At 31.8% G+C, this 25,289-nt stretch overlaps 1 protein-coding gene across 2 annotated transcripts in view; it reads right to left on the bottom strand.

Annotated features, from left to right (window-relative positions):
* Positions 1-25,289, bottom strand: part of didum (dilute class unconventional myosin) — a 164,553-nt gene that overhangs the window by 52,336 nt on the left and 86,928 nt on the right. For both annotated transcript variants that reach the window (XM_075362968.1, XM_075362969.1), the window contains 3 exons: positions 24,335-24,531; positions 22,264-22,375; positions 20,367-20,578 (listed from right to left, as the gene is read on the bottom strand). In XM_075362968.1, coding sequence (XP_075219083.1) covers positions 20,367-20,578; positions 22,264-22,375; positions 24,335-24,531 — 521 coding nt within the window. The remainder of the gene's footprint in view (positions 1-20,366; positions 20,579-22,263; positions 22,376-24,334; positions 24,532-25,289) is intronic.

A 25,289-nucleotide genomic window follows, 5' to 3' on the forward strand; every position in this document is an offset into this window, starting at 1 on the left:
TGCTATGGCTTTACTTATGTTGGTGATTGAGGATGATACCAATCACTTGACTGCCGTTTTCTCCCTGGCATATAATACGAAATCCATGTTTCACTGCCAGTAACAATTGAATTAAGGAACTCATCACCTTTTTCTGTATAGTGCATCAAAAATTCCAAAGCAGATCCCATTCAGATTTTTTTGTGACATTCCATTAAGATGTGTGGCACCCAACGTGCACAAACCTTTGTGAAGCCTAAATGGTCATGAACAATGCGACCAATAACAGCTCTTGAAACATCAGGAGAAAAAAGGGCCAGGTCGGAAATCACTGAGCAACAATCTTTTCTGATTTCATCATCAAAGCGTTTCAACAAGTCCTCTGTGATTATTGAGGGTCTCCGCAAACATTCATCATCATGCACATTAATTCTGTTATTGCTAAACCTTTCACATCATTTTCAGATGTTCTTTCATTCACTACATTATTACCATACACAGCAACCAACTGCCGATGAATTTCAGCCAGCTTAACGTTTTACTGGTTTAAAAAACATACGACTCCATATATCTCACAGTTGGCAGCAACATTGATTTTCTTATTCCTTTTATAATGTAATAACTCATACGTAACCAAAGATACTACAACACAACAACTTACAAACAACAATGTAATGTGTACATTACTAGCATGCCCATGAATGATACAGGTTTGCCAACTTTAAGAAGAGAAATTTCCCAGCAGTCTTTACTTTAGAGATATCAATTGTATATATAATTCAATGATGTTACTTCTTATACCACTTTTAATAATCTAATAAAAATACATAAATAACATTTTTATAAAGTCCAATCCCTTCAGGATAAAGAACTTATCAAACAGTTATTTATAACATTTAACAGAGTCAACTCTCTTCATATACGAGAATATAAAATACCATGTCAAATTTCATGACTCCATTTTTGTAAGATACAAACCCAAACAGACATCAACATAAATATATAAAGAATTTTGTTACAAAGTTTTAATTATTATAAATCTGAGAGACCTTTAAAAAGATTGAAAAAGAAAAAAATCTGCTTATTATCATTAATCTGAGAGACCTTTAAAAAGATTGAAAAAGAAAAAATCTGCAGGAACTAATTTTTTTTAATATATAGTTGTAATTTTTCTCAATTATATGTTAAACTAAGAAATTAATAAGTTATTATACTTGGTAATCAATGTAAAAGATAGAATTCATCTTAAGACTACGGATCGATTTCTCTAATAGTGAATATTTATTTATAAAAAAATTAAATCTCTCTAATGTAACATGGTAATAGAATAGAATCTACCAGAAATTATACATATATATTTATAAAGAAATTCTAATTCAACAAAACAATTTACTTACTCATGGTAGTGTTATGTATGGAATCACATTAGTTAGCATTAATACATAATTTTTTGCACTACATAATATTAGCACAACATAGATAAATTATTAATCAAATAATTACACCAACACATTTTTAAATACAAGTGGTTTCGTAGTATGAACTGCTTCATCAGGTGAATATATTAATTGATTAAAATATATATGTTTTTTTAATATAGAATAATGATACTTTCTTCAGTCACAAATTAAAACTGATAATTAATCAAAAGTATTGCTATTAACACAATCTGATAGTGGATATGAGAACTAAAGAATTTATTACTTTTTAAATTTAATCTAATATTTCTTTCTCCAAACATTGGGTTCAAATTTTTTATTTGTTCATTTATTATATCTTTAATTAGTTTTTTTTTTATTAATGCACAATTTAATCAATTAATCATTCAATTAAATCAGCAATTAATATTAATCACAAATTTAATCAAGAAGTAGTGTTCTAAATCTGTTACATAATATGATTTTGCTAGTTTTATTCTTTGTTTAAATACTGCATGTATTTTTAAAACCTCTATTAATCATTCTAATATGAATATCATTTGAAACTGATTCGGTACTATTAATTATAATAATTAGGGTTTTATTGTTTCTAAATGCAATTTTATATAATTTTAGACATTTTTATTAAATGTTATAGATGACCTTATTTACATGATAGGTAAGTGGCTATAATTTTTAATTTTTTTTTTTAATTTCTTAGCTATAATATTTTTAATTTATTTATACCTGATTTAATTAATTTATAATTTTTCTATTATGCTTATTATTAAATGGAATATACTTTATTACATTAAGTTCCTTATTTAGTTTGATATTATCATCTTAAATATTTTATTTCTCTATTGACCATGCTATTGTAAGTTATAATTTTTCGATGATGTAGATGAATCGATTTATTATAGATTGTAGTTAAAAATAATACATTTGCAATAAACTTTCAATATGTTAATATCTAGAAAACATTTTAAAAACGTAAAAAATATCTAAAATAACTTTTAATAAGCTTTTATTTGTTCAATTAATGGATTCTTTTATATCATAATTTTTTTTTTTTTATTATATTAAATGTTTCTTTTACTAGAATAAATCTGTAATGCTATAAGAAACAAAAATATTATTTTAATTTTATTTTATTTTGTTAGCTACATTCATACATTTTTTTATTATATATATTTTTAATAATTAAACTGTTTTACAAAAATGCAGAAAGATATACAGCCACGTGGATTCTTATAATTACCAAAAAATCTGAATGGTGAAGTTTCTTTATGGACTTTTAATAGTTCAGAAAATGTGCAAGCTGATGGACTGTTGCTGATAAATGAATTTTTTGAAATTAATTCTTAACATTTATTTAATGTTCTGTATTAAATGTCTTAGTTATTAGTTGTATTATTTACTAACTTCTTGCAGTTTATTTTATGTACATATGATTTTGTCTTGTTATTATATTATCTTTATTAATGATTATAGAAATATCTACTTAACAATTTTTAATAATATCGTTATCATTCTTATTGCTTTTATGTTCTGTTTTAGTTGTAGAGCTTTATTTTTTTGTAACATATCTTTTTAACCAATTCCATGTACTAAAATGCCAAGTATTTTACATCATCATTAAAAAATCATTACCGTGGAAACTACTTTAGAAAGAATGGCAGCCTTTTTTAAATTCCAGTCTATATATACATTTATATTTTGTTTTTCTCTCTTATCAACCACTATAGGACCATCTTAGTTAGTCCCTGGCTGATTTCCTTTCCTTCCAACTGACCATTTTCAAACTATGTTGTTCCTTCCTTTCTTGCAACATTTTTTACTGGTACACTCTCTGGTTCCTTTCTGAAAACCTTCACAAAATTGGATTTTCTTCCTAAATGTATCTCTGTCCCTTACATCTGCTGGCTTTAGCCCTACAATCATGAGATCTTCATACACCTCTGTAAACCAGTTAATGTTCGTTTTGGCTCTATCGCTCTTTATCGAAATCCCCTTCATCAATTTGTTTTTATCCATTCTACCCAAGTGCACGCTCTATCCCTCTTATCGAAATCCTCTTCATCAATTTGTTTTTATCCATTCTACCCAAGTGCACATAGAATCCGATCTTTTTGAAATAGCATCTGTGAGTCTGTCTATCCGTACAAACAGACCTCCGTAGGTAGAGTTCTTCATTCTTCCATAACCTCCAATCATTTTCCATGGTCCAAGTATCTTTCTTAGTACTTTCCTTTCCAATTCCAATTTATCAATCTCTCCTCAGTTTAGAGTTATATGATCTGTATCATACAGCACTGCAAACCTACTGTGGTATAATATCAAATGTTTCCCATCCTTAATATCCTCTTTTTACTAATAATTTTTTTGTAAAGGCGTATGCCTTCTGCAGTTTATTTATTCTACCCTATTTCCCTCTCTATCTAGCTCATTTGGTTGTATTACTTCAGCAAGATATTTAAATTTCTCCACCTTCTTAATTCTACCAAGGTTTGTTACTAAATAATTTGGTGAATGCCTAACGTCGGTCATGTACTCAGTTTTATCGATTGATATCCTAGACCTGTTTTTTCAGCTGTTTCCATCAAGATGTTCAATAGTTCCTGTACAATTTTTATGTCCTTCATTAGGATTTTATGATAACCATTAAGGTCCGACAGGACCTTGCAAAATGGATGACCATTTTGCAATGTCATCTACAAAAGCAATACAATCTATGTTCAGATTTTCTTTAGCATATCCTAACTTAAGTTTTCTAATTTTCTTTTCTTCACAGATTTTCCTCCAATTTCTTATGACCTTTTCCAAGACCACATTGAAAAGAAGTAGGGATAGGCCATCTAATTGCCTTACACCTGTTTGAATGCTGAATGGCTGCAAGATTTCCCTTTAAACTTAATTTTTTATATTGTTCCCTTTAGGGTTAGCTTTATAAGGTTCAATGTTTTCTCATCTGCACCAAATTCTGCAAGTATGTTTTGTGTGTGTGTGTTTTAGATACAGTACTGAAACTTTTTAATATAATCTTTTAGAGGAGGGTGTTATAAAACAACTTGTGATACAGAAAACCTTCCAGAAATATCCATTGTCCACACTAATTGTATATGTTTGAAAAGGTCAGGTACTCCTTTCTATTAGTGAAGTCTGAAATTGTATACTTTTCTCATTAAATGGTTTATAATATATTATTGAGTAGATATAGATTGTTTGTTCTAGCGCAGCAGCCAATCAGACAGCAACATTCTGATCACGTGACTTAAGCCGTGCACATTCTATTTTAGAGAAAAAGTTACATATATACTGCAAAATTTACATATTTCACACTCTTATTTTACTGGCGTTATTAATGATTCTTTAACTAATAATTAGTAGAGAGGTGTCAATGGAGAATACACAATTACGTTACCATCTCGTATATGAACATTTTATACGACTCGCAACCAAATAACTAATACAATATCGAATCAATTTAGCGCGCATACGACATGCTGCTTGGTTCGTATCGCTGCGTATACAGATTGGCTTTTTCCCCATCCTATAGTATAGGGCTGAATCTGGTAGGGAGATAAAGAGCATCCCCGCGGCAGCTGTTGACCGCAGGCGATCGTCGAAAGGTTCGGCCCGTTCCCTCGCGCCTGAAAAAAAAATTTTTATATTTTTCATTTTTTCAGGCCTGCCGACCCGGAAAGAGCCGACACCTATGCGACAGTAGAGTTTACAACTTCAATCGATATCATCATTAATCAACTTACTTAAGCCGTGCACACTCTATTTTAGAAAAAAGTTACATATCATGCAGCATTTACAGGCAAAAATCACATATTTCGCACTCTTTTGCAAACACAATTTTCTCATTAATGATTCGTTACTGAACAACATTTGTAAAAACAATTTCATATACGTGGAATGTAACTTAAAAATAAAATATATTCATCGTTTTATATGAATAAACATTATATTCGTTGTTAATGTTAAATTATCTAACAGCGCGGCCTTGATGATAAATTTATCTGTACATAGGTCATTCATACGAATTAAGTAACAGATTATTGTATCAGACCAGTCGAACCAAAACCCTTATCATTACGTTCGGTTTCATCTAATGTTTCGCTTTCCGTCCACGATATGCGTTTGTATTCTGATATTACCATCTGCGCGATTCTCATCCCCCTCTGCACCGTAAATTCTTTATCACCCAAATTTATAAGACCGATTTTAATTTTACCGCGATAATCAGCATCGACCGTGCCTGGCGAATTCACAACTGCAATGCCATAGCTCATCGCCATACCCGATCTATGTCTTATTTGCGCTTCATACTTTTTAGGCAGCGATATAGCAATGCCGGTCGCGATTATTTTTATTTCACCCGGTTTTAAAATCGTATCGATCGTTGAAACTAAATCTAAACCGCTTTGTTCGGTAGCGTATTTAGGAAAATCAACGAAATTATTCAATTTCTTAATTTTAAAAACTTCCATCTGAAATGTCTATATTCAGAAAATAAATAATACAAAACTTGTAATCTATAGAGGGGAAAAAATTATATATTTATTTATTGTATATGTTCCTTCAGATTTGTGAGATGTCGCAAAATACCGATCAAACGGCAGAAATGTATCTATATGTAAGTCATTCATACGAATAACATAAAGCGTGTGCATGACATCATGGGCATTCCCTCGTCTGTAGCATTGACCTTTGTTCGCGCAAAATAAATAATACAAAACTAATAATCTATTGATGGTAAAAAAAATAAAAATATCTGCGACTTTTCACTTATTATTCTTGCTTTATCACTTTACCTGTCAGCGGAGAATACGTGATTACATTATCGTATTTCAATAAACAATATGCTACTGTATTTGGTTTAAAATTCTCTTCCGCTTCAACTTTAAACTTCAAATCAATTACACCTATCTTTACGGATTCATTTTGACGCTAGCAGTCGATCACATATAGGGGATATTTGGTTTTGTAATCTGAAAACGTGTACGGTGAATTTATATTTTTATAATATGATTTTTGAAAATTAATAAACATTCTATACATCAACGCTTGATTCCCTCGTAAATCTTCATATGGATATTTATTCGAATTGATCATTACACAAATATTTTTAACGTTAGACGAATCGAATTCTGACGCGTCCTTCACGGCTTTATCTTTCCTATCGGTTTGAAAACCTAAAATAACATAGCGCGGTTTATCTATTTGCGACAACGTTGTCACATTCCATATAAAAGAATTCGTTTGAGGAACCGCCGTATTTTCATGAAGATCCCACGCTCTGAACGCCATACGCACATCTTTATTTTGATCTCTTATTTTAGCTAATTCCAATTCATATTTGGGCGCCACCTTGAGGTACGGGACAACCCACACTATGTCTGTTAATTCTATCTTAGATTTGTGGTCGGGAACCGTAGCGCGTATCGCGTTTACATCGCTATCAAAACGTCTCAACACCAATTCCTGTCTGTTGTTTATGATTATTTTTATAGTCTTCGGCGAAACCCAACAGCATCGATAATGGTACGCATAAATTAAAATTACCATTTTCATCTAAATCGACTTTATTTTTTTCACTAATCCATCCCGCTATTTCGGCAGATGTCAACATAGAATTTGTCATTGAAAGAGCGTTTTTCATAACCGTTGTCACGCCTACATTTCTCACCGAAGTTATTTCTTGCGCGTTAATAAGATATCGTATATCCTGGAATAAGAAGGCCACACCAAAATTAACTAATTCTGAAGTAGTCGATTTTTTCCGTCTGTTCCAACGAGTTTGCCGGAAACAATCAAATAACTTTCACCCGGAACGGTATACACGTCCGGTTGATTTATAGGGATTTTAATCTCCTTTTCGATTTTATTCGCTAAGGAATAATGATTGTGAAATTGATTATATGTTAGGGACTCATCTGAACGCGCTACTTTATTAACTGTTAAATAATTCATCTCTATAGACAAAGTTTAATTTTTTTATTTCAATAATGTAATGGTGCTTTTAAGTTTCTCGTCGACGATTTCAAAACCTAAAGATTTTAATTTTTTAACGCTTTCTTCGGTCAATTTGTAACGTTTTTTAACATCAATTTCATCATCACTTTCAAATACTAGCGGCATGTCTACTTAAAATAACAAAAATAAAAATCCAAATTACAATATTCTATTCAGAAACTCCGATGGGTCCTTGATTCTTTCAAAACTAACATCATGTTTACTCGTTCGCCGCGCAAATTCAATAAATTATCATTTTCATCGGTCAACGATATAACTAAATCGTAAATTGCTCTCACATCTACCGGTAGAAATTATTCCATCATATCGCCCGGATCTACACTCAGCGGAAACTCATATAACATGCGTTCTTGATTTTCATTTCTATAACTGCCCAAAATAATGTTACATTTCACGCGTACTACATTCACGGGAGCGATATTTATTATTTGATCCGAAAGATGCGTCGCATTCACTTTGAGAACTCTTGCTCCATAGCCCAACAGACTGCCGACACTGCAATCTGTATCCGAAAAGTCTATCCATACGGTGCTTTTAATTTCACATTGTAACGTATTTGGGTTTGCTCGCAATGTGATGGTTTGATTAATTTTATTCATTTTATTCTGTATATAGTTACTGATATCTTCAATTTCATAACTACCTGTTGGTATTGTTATATATTGCTTTTTTGTCAACACATAATTATTATTTTCATCTTTTTTGACATCCTTTTCCAAACGAAACAAAGTTTATTATTTTTGTTTTCCTCGACGTTCGGGATAGTGTTGGCGGTCATCAACCATTTGAGACCCAATTCGTATTGGCCTTTTGAAAGGTCGATCGGAGGAAAAAATGATTTTTTATCTCCGAACTGTTACCATCAATCGATAATAGACACGACATATCTATTTAGAAAAAATAAAAAACAAAAAACGTATGATTTATTCGGATAAAAATTCTAAACATAATCGACCGTAAATCACATCGTCGTCGGTTTGATATCTATTGTAATTGTACGTTACGTTGGAGTTTCTGAAATAATTCATCAGTTCTGGAGGCGGATGTGCATAGCCTATGCTATCAAAATAATCTACGTTTTTGTAGATTTTTCGGAAACAAACCTAATGCGTACCGCGGCCGTTTGAAGTGCCTAAATTCACTATCGAGCATTCATTTTTCCAAATCTTTTTCGGTAAAGCGTCCAACATAAAAACACCACGGAAGTGTGGAATTTTCAATTGTTTCGCGTATTCAATTATTTCGTGATCGTACAAAGCGCGATTTGGTATTGATTCGATTATTTTTTTTTTCTTAGCCGTACCGCCGCCTTTCTTCCACTCAATCGACCACCACTTTTCAGGCTACCGCCAAATTTGAATTTAAGTTTCATCGCGTTAGTTACTGCGTAGGCGGCCGCTCTTTCAGTCAAACTGCTATCCGGCGCGAGCACACGTTCCCACGCCCGTTCGGCAAGCGCTTTATCGGCTTGAGATCTTGTTTTATTATCTGAATATTTCGAATAAGCTATATCGTGCAGTTTACACGCCTCATCTAATTTATTTATGCCTCTATCACCTCGCTTCAACCTCTTATCCAAGTTCGTGCCCGGACCTCAATAATTATAACCTGGAATATGAGCTTCAAACGGTAATAAATCTACAGCCTCATTGATTACTGACCCGATTATACCGCGTCCCCCTTTTTTCTTAGAAATATTTTTCTTCTTCACCTTCATATCTCTATATATAAAAAAATATTTTTTCATTCAAATTATGAAATTATTATTATTACTATGAAATTATTCACATTATTTATCATGACGAACCAAATTTATTTTTATGCCATCATTATTGTTTTTATAAGTCGCTTACGAAATGTCCTTAATGGCCGTCTCTATCGCATCATCTATATATCTATCAAATTTTGTTTTAAGCTCGATATTTTCATTCTTTATAAATTGTAAAGTACTATAAGCAATCTTTACCATTTCATCTTCTATGTATTCTCTAGTAACCACATCGTATGCATTTAATCTTTCCAAACCTATAAACTTTTCATAGAGATTGATTGTGTATTCATCAAACATACTTTTGGTTCGACGCAGATTCAACGCGTCCGCGTCATCGATAGGATCGGACACGTTACACAACCTATGATTTTTTATATCGTAATTTCCATCGGTTGTGATGGGGAAACCCGACGACATTTGTTTAGCATGTTTAAAATTCACCGCATCCGAATCACCGATAGGATCGGACACGTTGCACAATCTATGGTGATTTATATCATAATTTCCATCACCAGTCAACGAAAAACCTTCCCCGGGAGGCCCTAGTTTTCCTGCTGTTCGACGTCCTTTGTTGCCTAATCTTAATTGTGACATTTCTATACTGCAAAAAATAAAAATTAAAAACAAATAATCTATTCTTCAAATTCAACTTGTTTCAATTCTTTAATTATGGATATCAGTTCGTTAGAAACACCCTTGTTTCCGGCGTCATATTCGCCTACAAGAGTATGCAATCTAGCTACCAGATCGTTTGGATCGTGCCAATATAAATAGACCGGATTATAATTGAGTTGCGCGTGCAACAACTCGGTGCAGCTGAACGATGATATATGGGGAAATTGATCTGACGGGTCTTTTTGAAGGGAACAGCTTTCTGACGACTTCGTTGTATTTGGATGATTTATTCGTTTTTACTGCGCCGGCGATCGTCAAGTGAGCACGGTACGCTTTAACATTTCACTATAAGTGTGCATATCTGCTGTGTGAACTTTTGTCAGATCTGGATTTTTGAACAACAGCTCGAGGACGCCCGGTGTGGCCGAATATATTATCTCTCCCAAAAGCATTTTATCACCGACAAATTCAATTTTAATACCGCCCAATGTAGCCGTATCTGTATTTTTTATCATATTTCACACCGTATACATGATCTAGAGATAATTTTGGACCAGTCTTCAACATTTGTATGTATGGTTTTATAGCTTCTGAATAATCTTCAATTGTAATTGTTTCTTGCGTCTCAGAAATTTGTGTAGATGGAGTGTCTGGCAAAATATCTATAAATTTAACAGGTTCTTCGCCACCTTGATACGCAGTTTGAGTTTGTTCACATGGTATTGTTATTTGTTGAGATAACATTGTAGAAGCTGCATCTTCTTCATCATCTGAAAGTTCTAAATCTTGTTCCAACAAACTCTCTTCACACCTCTCTTGATGTCTCTAAATTACTCATCAGTCTATCGCCCAATTCGCGTCCTACTCTATCTATATCAATTTCTCCGTCGGTTGGAGGTGGAGGAGACGGTTTTGGTTTATCTATTTTTTCTCTAATTTCTTGGATCGGTTCGATTCGTTTAGCGATTAAAGCTTCCTCTTCAGCTAAACCCAACACGAAAGCCGCGTGTTTACGTTTAAAATCTTTATTCAATCTATCAATTTCCACCATTTGTTTCTCCTTCTTATACATTGTTCTATATATAAAAAAATAAAAAATTGAAACAAATAATCTATTCGCGTTCAACGCTGCGTTCAATATAGCACCGCTGCGTTCGACGGTGCGTTCAATACAGCATCGCTGCGTTCGATGTTGCATTCAATATAGCATCGCTGCGTTCAATCGATGATGATAGATTTATCGATACCGTTCCGATAGCGACCCTTATTTTTATCGCTTTCTGTATCGATAACTAGAAAACCATACCGATTCGCGTTCCAAACATATTCGCACACCGATTTAAAGCTGTCAAAGGACATGTCGACGTTTACGTGTTCATCGTAAATGTGTTGTAAATTAAAACCGTCTTGTCTGAACAGAATTAGAAAATTGCAATTGTTCCGCACGAGTTGTTTTGGTATTTTCGAATACGTTTGCGCTAGATAGAAGCAATCAATTTTATTGTAGCGACCTCTCGAAAAATAATCACCGATATTGTTTTGCTTTTGTTTGATCACATCATCGATGTGATCAAACATCATCGAACACCATTATCGAATGGGGTTAAATCGCTTCCAGTTGTGGAACCTGATCATTTTCACTGTATTCATAGTAACCCAATTCTGGATTCAACATTATCAGGTTTGATAACATTCTATATAGCGGTGGAGGGATTTAGAGAAAATGTACAAGTTCTGAAAGCGTACTCCGTTTTCTTGAACTAAAAGATTGAAAACAACATTTGTTTTACCGCAATTCGATGGGCCGCATACAATACATCTGATAGTGTTTGGCAAGAGGGAACCATGTCTACTTTGTTTTTTGAATCCGTATCCCTTCATTACGTTCATGATGGGAAATTCTGTTTTCTGTTGCACTTCCTTTATATCTGTCTTGTACTTAAAAAAATATATATTTAAACTAATAAATGATTTATAAGTTAAACTTAAATCAATTCCAGTGACTAATAGTAAAAAGTTACGATTAATTTTTGATAAATCACTGTGAAATTCTTTTTTAAATGTCTCTATATCATCTACATCATATAAATAATCTTTATCTAAAACAGTGATGCTTTTATGATGAGTGTGATAATCTATCTTCAAATATATTGCTTCGCAATCATTATCTAAATCTTTAATAATATAATACAACGAATCAAGTGCGGATTTAATTCTAGATTCTACCTCTATTTGACTATACACATATTCATCTAAAAGTAGTGAATATTCAAACTTAAATGTTGAAGGAATATAATCGTACTTATCATTACTTTTAAAGTAACAATCTTCACAGATAATTTTTTTATTTCGAAGCTTCATCTCTCACTATATTTAAAATATCAAATGATTTTTCAAATAGACTACTCGCAATTTTTATAATAGAATATTAATAATAAATAGTAAAAAGTAAAAAAAAATTCATCACACGACTGAAACAATCAATTCTATCATCATAATGGCAATCTATATATAAATTGATAAAGTGATTATCAATAAAAAATTAGAGTTAAACATCATTCAAATCTATCCATGAATTGTAAGATTTATCAAAACCTAACCATTTTACGTAGGCTTTGTTGCCTTTTCGTTTGAGAATTTTCTCAATTTGATATACGTCTTTGTGTTTTGTTTTTTGCAATTCGTGTTGATAAAAACGACCTTTTAGAATTTAATTTCTGGAATCGATCAATTCATACGTTATGGGTCGAGATTCCGAGTGAACAATGTGTATTTTGAATATTTCATTCGTCCAATTGGGCAAATAACCCTTGTCAAATATCTTTTTATGTTTGCTTATACGAACGGGATCGTCGACTTGAAATTTAATCTTTACAATATTCGGTTTCCTGTCGTATTTTTTATTTAAATTTGCGAGAACTTGCTGTTCATTTTTTTGATTCACATCTTTCGGTTTAAATTTTGTAGCCGAATGCACCGTATTATTGAATTCATCAACGAGATTTTGCAATATATCAATCCATTTATAGTTCTCGTGTTCTGTAAATTTGGTAAACATTTTCGTCTTCAGCGTCCTATTTAAACGTTCAACTATGACGGCTTTTTTTATCTGAATATGTAGAATAGTGATTTATGTTGTACTGTTTCAGTAGGGCTTTAACTTGTGGATTATAAAATTCTTTCCCCTGATCTGTTTGAAAATGTTTCATCTTGTGATTTGCGAATACTGGATGTAAAGCGACCGCAACCTCTACGTCCGTTTTTTTCTTTAGCGGCACAGCGTATGCGAATTTACTAAAACAATCGATAACCGTCAACAAGTACTTGTAGCCGTTGTTTTGTCGTGAATAAGGTATCATTTCGACGATGTCTGCTTGGACTAAGTCATTTAGACTTTTAATTCCGTTTTTATGGTTGGATAATTGCGTCTGGCAGGCTTGTGCAGTTCTTTCGCTAAAATAACTTTAATGGACATGTCCGTACTTAAAAGAAGAAAAAAAAAAACATAAATAATAATGTATTAAAGCTAAAAAAACTGGTATTTGTATCGATAATCAACAAAGATACCATATGAATAGTTGTCTTTTATCTGTTCATAACAAACTCATTTCACATTTAAACAAATATTTTTTAACATCAATAAAATACTAATTTTAAGTTTCATTACTTTTATATATAGAATGATAGAAATGTCTAATATCTTCGATAATTTGAATAGCTTAAGTTATAGCAATACTATTAAAAATATCGGTGAATTGACCTGTAATAAGGAATACAGAATTGAAAAGATGGAGTTTATGAATACTAGAAACGGTAAATCAATTATTGCGATTATTGAAGAAAGTTTTGGAAGAATATTTTTACCACAAAGATTTTCAGAAGATCTTACAGAATCGGATTTGGATGAAATCAATAAAAATAAAGAACTTTATATAGTATATAACGGATTAAAGAAAATGAATAATGGACACAGTTATCATGACATAAGAGTTTACATGCAGTATTGACGTTCCATATTAAGTTGTACATATTTTAGAGGAGATGCAATGTATTCGTTTTGTATGAAATGTAGATTTAGAACTCCATCGCGTAATTGTGTCGTTGTTGAAAAAAATAAAATACGATCAAGTTGCAGTATTTGTAAGGAAACGAAATTAACGTATATTAAAAAAACTAAACTAATTAACAAAATCGATTGCGCTAATAAAATGGACGTAGACTAGCTTTAATTTTTTCCATATAAACGCTTTAATTCTAACGGCATATTGTAATGACCCCAAGCCAGCGTATTGATGTTATCTACGGCCACCCGTTTGTGCTAATTTATTCGTAACTACAGTGTTTACTCGTTCTGAAGAGCGTCATAGTCTTGTAAGTTTCCAAATCTGAATAGTCAATACATGCTTTATAATCGTCAAACGTAATACTTTTTTGGACTATGTTTTTTTTACACCTTTTGCTTTTTTCGTTTGCCGTTTTAAATGTGTACATTTTCGATCTCAATCCGATAAATTCAACGATTTGATTACCGTTTACTTTGTCTTTAAATTTGCCCAGTACTTTTTTATTTTTCACAGAATAATTCGGATGGTCTTTCGGATAATCTGACGTATCGAAATGTTGAAACAGATCATCACTTCGCATGTCGGCGTAAAAATCATCGGTTTCAATGTCGTAGATGAAACTATCCGTATCCATGTACAGTAGAGAATTTCGATCCGTATTTTGGCTTCATAACGTTGTAATGAAAATCGTACATTACGGTTTTACTGTTATCCAATATCGTAAAGCCCACATAAATCGGTTTATTTAAATGCACCGTATCTTTGGCCATTTGTAAGCCGACTAAAGACTCTTTGAATATTATTTGTCTATAAAGGTGGATTTCGCGATTAAATTTCTCAGTTTGATTTCGTCGACCAACAGTTTAAAATTCTTGTAGTTTCTTACGTTTTCCATACTTTTACCGAACACGGAATTGTTCATCAGTTTGAAAAAATCTTTTTCGAAATCGTTTGCGGCTCTTTTTCGGTTTTCAGTATTCAAATCTATATAGCTCTTGAGCCACGCTTTCTGATCAAAGGACAATATATTGCGCACTTGTTTGACAATCAACCCGTTCGCTATAGCCTGCTTGAGCACTACATAGTGGCAGACGTAGTTTGTTTTATCATCGAGAGGGGTCAATAATTTTCTAGTTTGAACCGGGCGGTGCTTCCGACACCGGTAGAAACGACAAATCGTTATGATGATCGTGCAAGTTTGTCGGATACGTTACATCGACTTCGAATATGTAGCCTGTATCCGCATCGTTAGGATGATTCATTATAGAATCTAAAATTCTATATAAATGCTCTTTTATCCTTTTTAAAGTTGCCGTATGGTAAAGGCTGACTCATACTGAACCCGTATAAGTTATTGGCGTCAACGTAAGCTATATATTTACTGGGGGCGTCGGGGTTGTAGTTTTTGAGGTATTTATTATTTGCCACAGCGTGTTTTTGCACACACGTTGAAATGCCGCCTCTGATGCCCGATTCGATAAACATGTACATGTCGACGTCTGTGAACAGTTCCAATTCAATGCAGGTTTTATATAGCATGGCGTCGAAAGCTAAACCGGGTGCAGAAATATAGTGCGCGGCATCAAGGCGGTATTTTCGTAGGCATAACGATCTGAAATTCTCAAAAACATCAGCCAACAGCACATCGCATTTTAAATATACATCACTGTATTCGCCCAACGTTTTACATTTAAAATAGTCCCACACTATTTTCGCGTGTTCATATTCATCGTCGGTAATATGCGAATCGGTGAGGGAGCTGTAAAATTTTTCTTTCGACGGCAGCTGTTTCATTCAATTTCGACCACGAATCAGTATATTCGTAAGGGTACACGCCCTTTTTCGTGACCATTGGTAAATCGTCAGCTGCAAAGTGTTGTTTGATGTGATTAAATGATTGTTTTGGTAAATTGGACGCTAATTTTTCCAAACTTGAGGCCAGAAACTGAATAGTGTCTACGAATTTTACACTTAAAACGTCAGAAATCCGTTTCGTAAACATAGTATATTTTTAGGTGGTTTTAGGTATGATGTTTATATCCCCCTCCAGCTGTCTTATAATGAAATGAGAGTAGTAACCGGTTAAATTGTGAATTAATATTGGTATCGTATTTTGTGCTTGTCTGCGTAAATTGCAGCTATTGAATAACGCGGCTAGTTGACGACCGGTTAAGTGACAATGATCGCGAACTTTTTCGCAATCTAAACCGAATCCTGCATGACACATTTCACATCGCTTACAGTTGTCGAATTTTCTTTGTTCATCGACGGAAAGAGGTGTCATTGCAACGTGTATCATTTCATCCGCAAGTTGATTCGCGATATAGGATAGAACATTTATGAAATTTTCAGCCGCTTTTTCGCCTCTATAAAGTACAGGTTCTTGTAGTAGGACTTGTTTTATTTTATCGTAAACCGATTCGTGACAGACGAAATACAAACAGTAACTCATCGGTTCGTGCACATGGGTTGTATAACTATATGATTTTGTATACGTTGGATGATACGGCGTCGAATTCAAAATCGACGTATGCTACAACAGGCATTGGAAACTGATTTTCGTACCTTTTAAATTTCATTATATTTTCAGCCGGTTTTGGTGTTTTTATATGTGCCGATTCATTGTGAATACACCGTTTTAAATGGGCTTTCATTCTATCTTCACTATTTCCATCTTTATAATAGAATGCAAAACAGCGTTTGCATACATCTATTTTGGATGTACGTTTCGTTAATTGAGACCTAACCAATCGTGAAAAATCTTTTATGCAGCAATAGTGTGAAACATTATTTTTCTTTATATACAATAAATCAAAATGGTTTGGTTTTTCAATGGTTTTGCAAACTTTTAAAGGTCTAACTTCATCATTATCTGTCAGCGTATATACATTTATAGAAACATTGTTGGTGGATTCAAATTTTTTAATATCTCGACTGGAAACTTTAACATGCTAAAGTCATATGTACTTTTTAAATCAACAGTATAACCTTTATCTAAGCGTTGTGGGTCACGACTGTTTACATGTTTCTATAAAATAGCCCATTTAAAGCAGTATATGTCTTTATTGTTAACATTAATCACAGCCTTTCTTTGCTTTATTTTATCGGGTAAATCTATATAATAAAGAACCGCGTAAAGATTTAAATTTATTTATACGCAACATTAAACCGTCGATACTGATTAAAGACCAACCGCTGCCTTTACCTTGAAATTCGGATTCTTCGGCTAATAGTTTTTCAAACGCTTCATCTATAACTTGATCTAAATCATTACAATTATATGTGGGTGTATTTTTAATTTTAAAAGCAATGTCTTGACAATCGATTTGGTCGCCTCGACTTTTTTCATATGTACATTCCAACAATATATTAAATTTTACAGCGTCCGTTGTTACTTGTGATTTTAAGATGTTGAGAATGCAATTTCTTTTACTGTTTAAAAATAAATACATATATCTTTATTTGTTTCGTCTCCATTTTTATAATAATATGTAATTAAATTTTTTTTAAACGCCTTTTATAAAATTGTGAAAGAATTTGCGTCACAGATAGCTAATCTAGATCGCCTTTTTAGCGGTTGCGCAATCATTATCTAAACACACACGTTTACCATACATCACTTCTATATAATAAATGAATAAAGTACTGCATAATATTGTATTTATATTACTAAATATGCTACTGCGCACGCGCGAACGAAACTAATTTACATTAAGGTCAATGCTATTGTTAATATCTATCTTTCACTGAATAAAAAAGACAAATATTATTATAATGAATGAGAAGAATTCCCTGACGTGATCGACAGGCTATAATAAATACATTACAAACGCAAGATAGGGGATTCCAAGAATCAGACCATTGTAAAAGATTAGGGAATCCCGTTAGAGTCATTAATGAGAAAATTGTGTTTGCAAAAGAGTGCGAAATAGGTGATTTTTGCCTGTAAATGCTGCATATGTAACTTTTTTCTAAAATACGGCACGGCTTAAGTAAGTTGATTAATGATGATATCGATTGAAGTTGCAAACTCTACCGTCGCATAGGTGTCGGCTCTTTCCGGGTCGGCGGGCCTGAAAAAATGAAAAATATATTTTTTTTTCAGGCGCGAGGGAACGGGCCGAACCTTTCGACGATCGCCTGCGGTCAACAGCTGCTGCGGGGATGCTCTTTATCTGCCTACCGGATTCAGCCCTATACTGTAGGATGGGGAAAAAGCCAATCTGTATACGCAGCGGTACGAACCAAGCAGCATGTCGTATGCGCGCTAAATTGATTCGATATTGTATTAGTTATTTGATTGCGAGTTGTATAAAATGTTCATATACGAGATGGTAACGTAATCGTGTATTCTCCATTGACGCCTCTCTACTAATTATTAGTTAAAGAATCATTAATAACGCCGGTAAAAAAAAGTGTGAGATATGTAAATTTTGCAGTATATATGTAACTTTTTCTCTAAAGTAGAGTGTGCACGGCTTAAGTCAAGAGTGTAAAATATGTGAATTTTGCCTATAAAAGGCAGGATAAATGTAACATTTTCTCTAAAGTAGAGTGTGCACGGTTTTTTAAGTCATATGATCAGAATGGTGCTGCGCTAGAACAAACAATCTATATCTACTTTATTGCTGTACCATTATTTAGCAGATTAGTGACTGGGGTTTTCTTAAAACTGGAGTACCTTAAAAAACCATGTTAGGCGCAGTTTTGTTTCTCATATATATTAACAGCTTATGTGATGGAAGATTTAATGGTAAAACAATATCCTCTGCAGATGATACTGCGTTATTTTATCACGGTACATCTTGGTTAGAAAATAAAGATGCTATGGAAGAAGATTTGCTCATATTAAGGTTATGGTTCTCTAAACATGAAATGATTCTAAGCACTCAGAAAAACAAATTACATTAATTTCTCTCTAAGAAAATCTCAAGACTCTTTTAACTCAGTTATTTATAGGTGTCTGCAGAGTCTCGTTTCATGCACTGCATGTCAGACATGTTCCCCCATACTTAGAAAATTTTCTACAAAATATTTGGGTATTCTCATAGATGAACAACTCTCCTGGAAACTCCAATTTGACAGCTTAACTTAACTTAAAAAGTTAAATAAAATCACAAGAATTTTTTACTTCCTAACTGTCCTCAAGAGATCAGTAGAAAGCTCTATTTTTCTTTGGTACGAAGTAGATTAGATTATGGATTAACTTGTTACGCAGCGGCTTTTGACACAAACTTAATTCCTATTGCTAACATACAAAAAAAAATTATTCGAATAACTGCAAAAAAAAGGTCAAACTGAATGTTTGAGACAAATTTTTTTTTTAATCTAAATATCTTCCCAGTACAACTTCTGTATGTATATAAAGTTTTAAATTTGTTTTACAAAAGAAGTGGTAGCAAACCAAAAGAAATTAATATATACCGACAACAGTTGAGGTCTATGCATGACTTTCACACGCCAAAATCAAATTTTACTACATTTAATAGATTTTACACATATTTTTTCCCAAGAATTTTTAATAAATTACCTGTATTTATAAAAAAACTCTCTAAACATTAAATTATTTAAAAGAAATTTGAAAAACTGCTTATCAACACTGTACAGGATAAAGAGTGTTTACAGTGTTTATCAGTAATATTTGTATTCTAATGTTATGTATTTAATTTTGTATTTTTTTATAGTAGCTTTTATCTTTATTATTACTGGTTGTTGTACATTAGGTTTTCTCAAATTATAGAATTCATGCTGGTAAATCCATTATTATTATTATTTTTTTATAAATATTTTTTATTTGTCTGCTCTGCTGTAAATTATTAATTACTAGTTTAATTTTTTTAACTCTAGATTTTAATTTAATAACTAGTTTTAATTCTCCATTAACTCAATTACTAATTTTTAAGTGTCACAGTAAACTTGATACAGGCAATGCCTAAATAAGGTACATAGTTCTTTTAAACCATTTAAAGTTAATTTTAATTTTTTTAATGTACATACTTAATTTTAATTTTTGCTTTTTTACTGTTTTTATTTTTATATATTAAGTGCCTAATAAAGTTTACTGTTTGTAAAAATATGTTATGTACTGTACATTGTAATGGTTGAAAGAATAAAAATGATTTGATTTATTATACAATTTCATTACTACTTCATGAGTCATATATATAAGTAATGAGTCGTACACAATTAAAATATTCTACTTGTATGACAAGATGTCATTTCACATTATTACTTTAAAATAGTCTTCATAGTAGCTTTTGTAGGATTGTTAGTGCTCTAAAAGATGGTCCCCCATTAACATTATCTATTCTTCCTACTCATTCAAGCAGTAATCATTTTACTATTCACTTATAGTAACTAACTGAAACCACTCTATTAGACTAACTCAGTTTAAACTATAAGTTTTATCAGAATCTTCTAGGTATTCATGAACACACACAAAAAAATACAGGTAGTCAACATCAAAACAGTTACCTGCGAGCCAAAAGGCCTCGGCCATATTTTTGCAGACAAAAAGCAGACCTACGTATTTTGGAATATCTTCGCCGTTGCAGAAACCCTCTAACAGTCTTTTGTATCAATAAACAACATTGCTTCAATCTATCAGCACGCAATTTTTCTAAATAAGCTACTTGTCCTGCACGAAAAAAAATCTTTGTTTTTCCAAACTTATACTTATCTGTATCCTGAAAAGTTTAAATAAAAACAAAAGTATTAGTTAGTTCATGAAAAAAAGTTTAATTATTTAAATACTTTCTAACATGATCTATTATTTTTTATCAAATACTATTATAAGTTTAGTAATCATATTAACATTTCTGTTAAAAGTAATAAAATATAAAAATTATGTTTTAATTATATATAACTAATCTGGTTAGATATTATTGTCACAGAACACTAAAATATTCGAATATAGTGATTTTGCTAAATTACATAACAATCAATTTTTTTAAGGGTTTTTGAGATCCCTTCAACCTTTAGTAATATACAATATTACAGTATTAGTAAGGCTGCTTGTAGTACTATATTAATATTACAAGTAATATTATACAATCAATGACATCATTCCTCATTTTTATATATATATAAATATTTAATGCAACACTAAACTCACTCCAACCGAGAACATTAAATTATTAGAATTCTTTTTAAAGCCTTTATATATCTAAATTAAAAAGTTTCAATCTATTTTTATTGGTTATTTTTTTTGCTTTGCCTCTTTTTTCAAAATCATTTTATATTATGAGTTGCCGAGAGACAATTTGAATTATTCCTAAAAATGATCATAAAATATTTGGAATTGAAAGAGAAGTAATAAGATACTGACACTGAAGGTAAATCTGCCAATAAAAGAAATCAAGGGAATATGAATGACAGTGGAATGAAACCTTGCTGTATCTATGTATGTACATAGGGTGTCATAACAAAGAGGTTACAGTAATTGATATGAACATCAATCGCTACTTTTCTCTCCATAGAAAGGTAGCCGCTAGTCTTACGATTAATAACAAGGTTTCATGCCAACCAAGCTTACTATGGAAAGTAAAGAGGGAATCTACAACAAGCTGAATATTAGCATGCCAAGCCCACCAAAACACAGGTGATATTCAGCCCTACTAATGACGAATCATTTTGTTCATCACAATGACTGGCTATACAATGAACATCATTACTATAGAGAATGAAACTCTGATTAGTGCCACTTTCAATTCAAATGTTTTAGATATGTAACAACCATAAGAAGGCAGAGACAGATATTAGAGCAAAAAATTAACATATCCCATTTTCTGGAAAAGTAAGTAATATACATTGTCTCCGATCAATAGAGAAGTTCAGACTTTAGAAATAAAGAAATTAATAATAAGGATTTGTCAGAGTGTAGCAAAATCCCAAGAAATAAACATCTGTCTGAAAAGGTGTTTTTTTTTTAAAATGGCTGATCAACAGTTTTTCTCTTTTTCAATGAAGCCTTGTGGATTTTGGTAAATCATAAACATGAATAGAATAACTAAGGGTACAGGGGAATCAAGAAGGGCTTTAAGACGCTATTATGAACTAACTACAAAAAGAGAAATAGCAAATAGGCAGCACTGTCAAGTAATTTAAAAATCAGCAGAATAAGTTTATCTTTCTAACAGGTTATTTTATATTTTTCTACTGAAAATACTTACATCATCACCAAACCCTTAATATCTTCACCTTTTCACCTCGGATTGTTGTCACACTTTTAAATGTATCAGTACTAGTTTTGTAAATAACTTAATAGACGTATAATGAAACAAATGATAGAAATCATTTAGGGTGATGAAGTCAAATGATAATGGAAAATAACAGGAATATCTATTGTAATAAAGAGAAAAACAGCAAATACCTTTACAAAACCACTAAGGATTCGTTCGCAGGTTATTCTAAAATCATTTCTTTGAATATCCTTTGAGTGGCACAGTACTCTGTACCGACTAAAGAAATCAACGTATAACCATCTAAAAATAAAAGAAAAATTAATAAAGTTTATTTACTTAAGAAAAACGTTAACATATAACAGAAAATTTATTATAATTTAAATCACCCAAAAAAATTCAGACATTTTATTTAAAAAATAAATAAGATGGTGAACCTTTCACAGCTACTGTACCAGTTTTTTGTCAAGTCAAACCTAGTGTTACCATTTAGTGTCACTATTCCTTTTCATGCTTAAATCTCACATTAAGTTACATTTATCATGGTATATATTAATTTATACAGAAATAAAAGTAAATTATTGAAAATTATTTATGGACAGATGTAACTTCTTATTTCTTACAATTCTTATGTGTAATAAAAGATATTTTAGATGAAATTACACAATTTTTAAATTTCACTCAAAATAGTTAAGCTTACTGATAGGATTTATGTTTTTATGAGTGATTTTTTAAGAATCAAAATAAAATGTGGGTACAGTGCGTACAGAGTTTAACAAATGTGTTTGTAAGCTTAGTGAATATAGTGCACTACATTATATGACAATACTAAATCTTATGGCTGTTGTTGCCAAAGCTAACCTAACCTCTTTTTCACACCCACAGTATGTCTCTCTCTATTTCTGAACTCCCATGATGGTTCAGACAGAAACAATTTAAACCAAGGTCAATGTTTCAATTTCTGGTGGGAGTCTGAAATTATATCATTCACTCATCACCTACATTAGCATCTTATACAAAACAATCACAAGGAGCCCTAACTCTAAAAAAGAACCTATCTCTCATCAGAAGAGTTGTCTCTAAAAATGTGTAATAAATTGTAACATTTTTTCTGATAAAATACTTATACCTTCTTGACTACCGAAATACATCCATCAATTTATTGATGGATTTTATAATCGCTGGTGGTGGTGATAGTAATATTAGTAGTGCCACCATAAATTTATAACATTGGTCTTATACATTGACAGACCTTATTGAATCATTTGTTATTAAAAGCTGTTTTAAAACTTGAACTGATGAAAGCCTACATGACAATTAACTTGAAGAACCAATGAATCATAGGAGACATTTTATATTACATCCTTATATTTAATGTTAGACAATAGAAGAAATAATTAAATATAAACAACTGCCTTTTGCTTTGTTCATGATATTATTCAGTTATAGTTCTGGCTTGTAAGAAAATGACATGGACAGCATTCAGTAAGCTACACGTAAATAACTATTAAATATACCATATGTGTATATAATTTTTTTGATAATTTCTTCTTTTTTTTTAAGCACGAATAAATTTTTTCTTATATTGTATATTTTTTTATGTTATTTATTGTTACTTTTTCCCAACTGTTGTATAGAAGAAGATGATGGATTATGGATAATAATTGATGCTAATATGGTGACTTGGTATACACAGTAACTTGATGTGGTCATTAAATATACACAATATCTTTCAAGTAAGAGATGGAAAGAAAGGACAGGATTAAACTTTAGGGAAAAGACAGGCAGAAAAAATGGTCTGATTTTTTTTAAAAACAAAATCCTAAAAGTAATGAGGTTACTTGTGAAATTAACAGCTGAATGTCCGTTTCTAAAAGCAATTTGTATAATACAGAATGATTCATTTTTCTGTTTTAGTTGGCTATCATGAAAGTTATGGGAGGTCAATTTTGGGACCTGTATTATTTGATTTTTCAGGTCAAAAATATAAGAAATCATCAAGTTTACCCATTGAAAATTTCAGTATGACCTCACTTCACCAGGACACCTGAAATCCAGGCAAAGTTTTTTACTAGCTGTAACTCACTGTAACAAAGCACTTTCGTTTGTGTGAACCTTTTTCCTTATTTGAAGCACTAGAAACAGTTCTAGTTGTACATTGATTCATATTGTACATTAGTAAGTAAGAACACAATTATTTTAATTCACTACACTCAAAGGATGTTGTTTAAAATGATGGACAAATAAATAAACTGGTAATACCTGGATGGAAATCCAGCAGCACTAATTCTTATAGTTTCAAGAACACCACATGCTCTTAGTTGCTGTACTGCACGCTGAGAATTGTATTCAAAAGCCTGCTTTCCATCATTTGGTTTAATGCATCGTATATAATGTGGCGTTGTTGCATTTAATGTGGCCATCAGAGCATTTAAAGAGTCTCTGAACTGTGAACCAACCTGTAAAAAACGATAAAAGACACTGGTTATTTCATTTAAATATTCTTTTAATATTTCTTGGTAGCAATAAAATTACATTTAATTTACATGTGAAATTAATTTAATAAATTATTTTTTTAAGTTACACGTTCTTAATATTTGCTCCATAAGTTACATAATTTTGTACTTCAGTAAAACTCAGATTTTTATTTGTGTTAACCTTTACAAAGATTAAACTTTTACATAAGTCTGTGATCTCTTTTTACAATGACTGGCATACATTCCAATACCATATCAAGATTACTGAACTTTTTAACGCAAATCCATTGTTACATAATTAATATAAGCTATTAGCTAATTGTTTAAGCTTTCTCCATCTTATTTATACTTTTTTGTCAACATTTTATTATGAATATCAGTTTCCATTTAATAATTTTATTCATATCAATGGCGTGTAAGCAGCAATATACACAGTAGAGCTGAAAAGTTACCGAACTAAATTTCTTTAGTCAATACAGGTAGCACCATCTATCAGACAACCAAGGAACCAAGTAGTACAATGTCTGATGAGTGTGTGCACAAAATTTCATCACGTTTCATCACTCTAATCTCGAGTTATATTCGGCCACGTACATTGTGTTCATGTTATCTTGTGTGAGTTCACAACATGGAACACAGTAATAAGCCTGGTCTCGTTGGGATGCCACCAATGTAAATGCCTTGGTAGACATTTGCATCAGTGATTTATTAACTCAGCTTATGCTTTTGCTGTAGGCATC

This window comes from Lycorma delicatula, chromosome 4 (assembly GCF_047948215.1).
Source record: "Lycorma delicatula isolate Av1 chromosome 4, ASM4794821v1, whole genome shotgun sequence".
Taxonomy (NCBI): domain Eukaryota; kingdom Metazoa; phylum Arthropoda; class Insecta; order Hemiptera; family Fulgoridae; genus Lycorma; species Lycorma delicatula.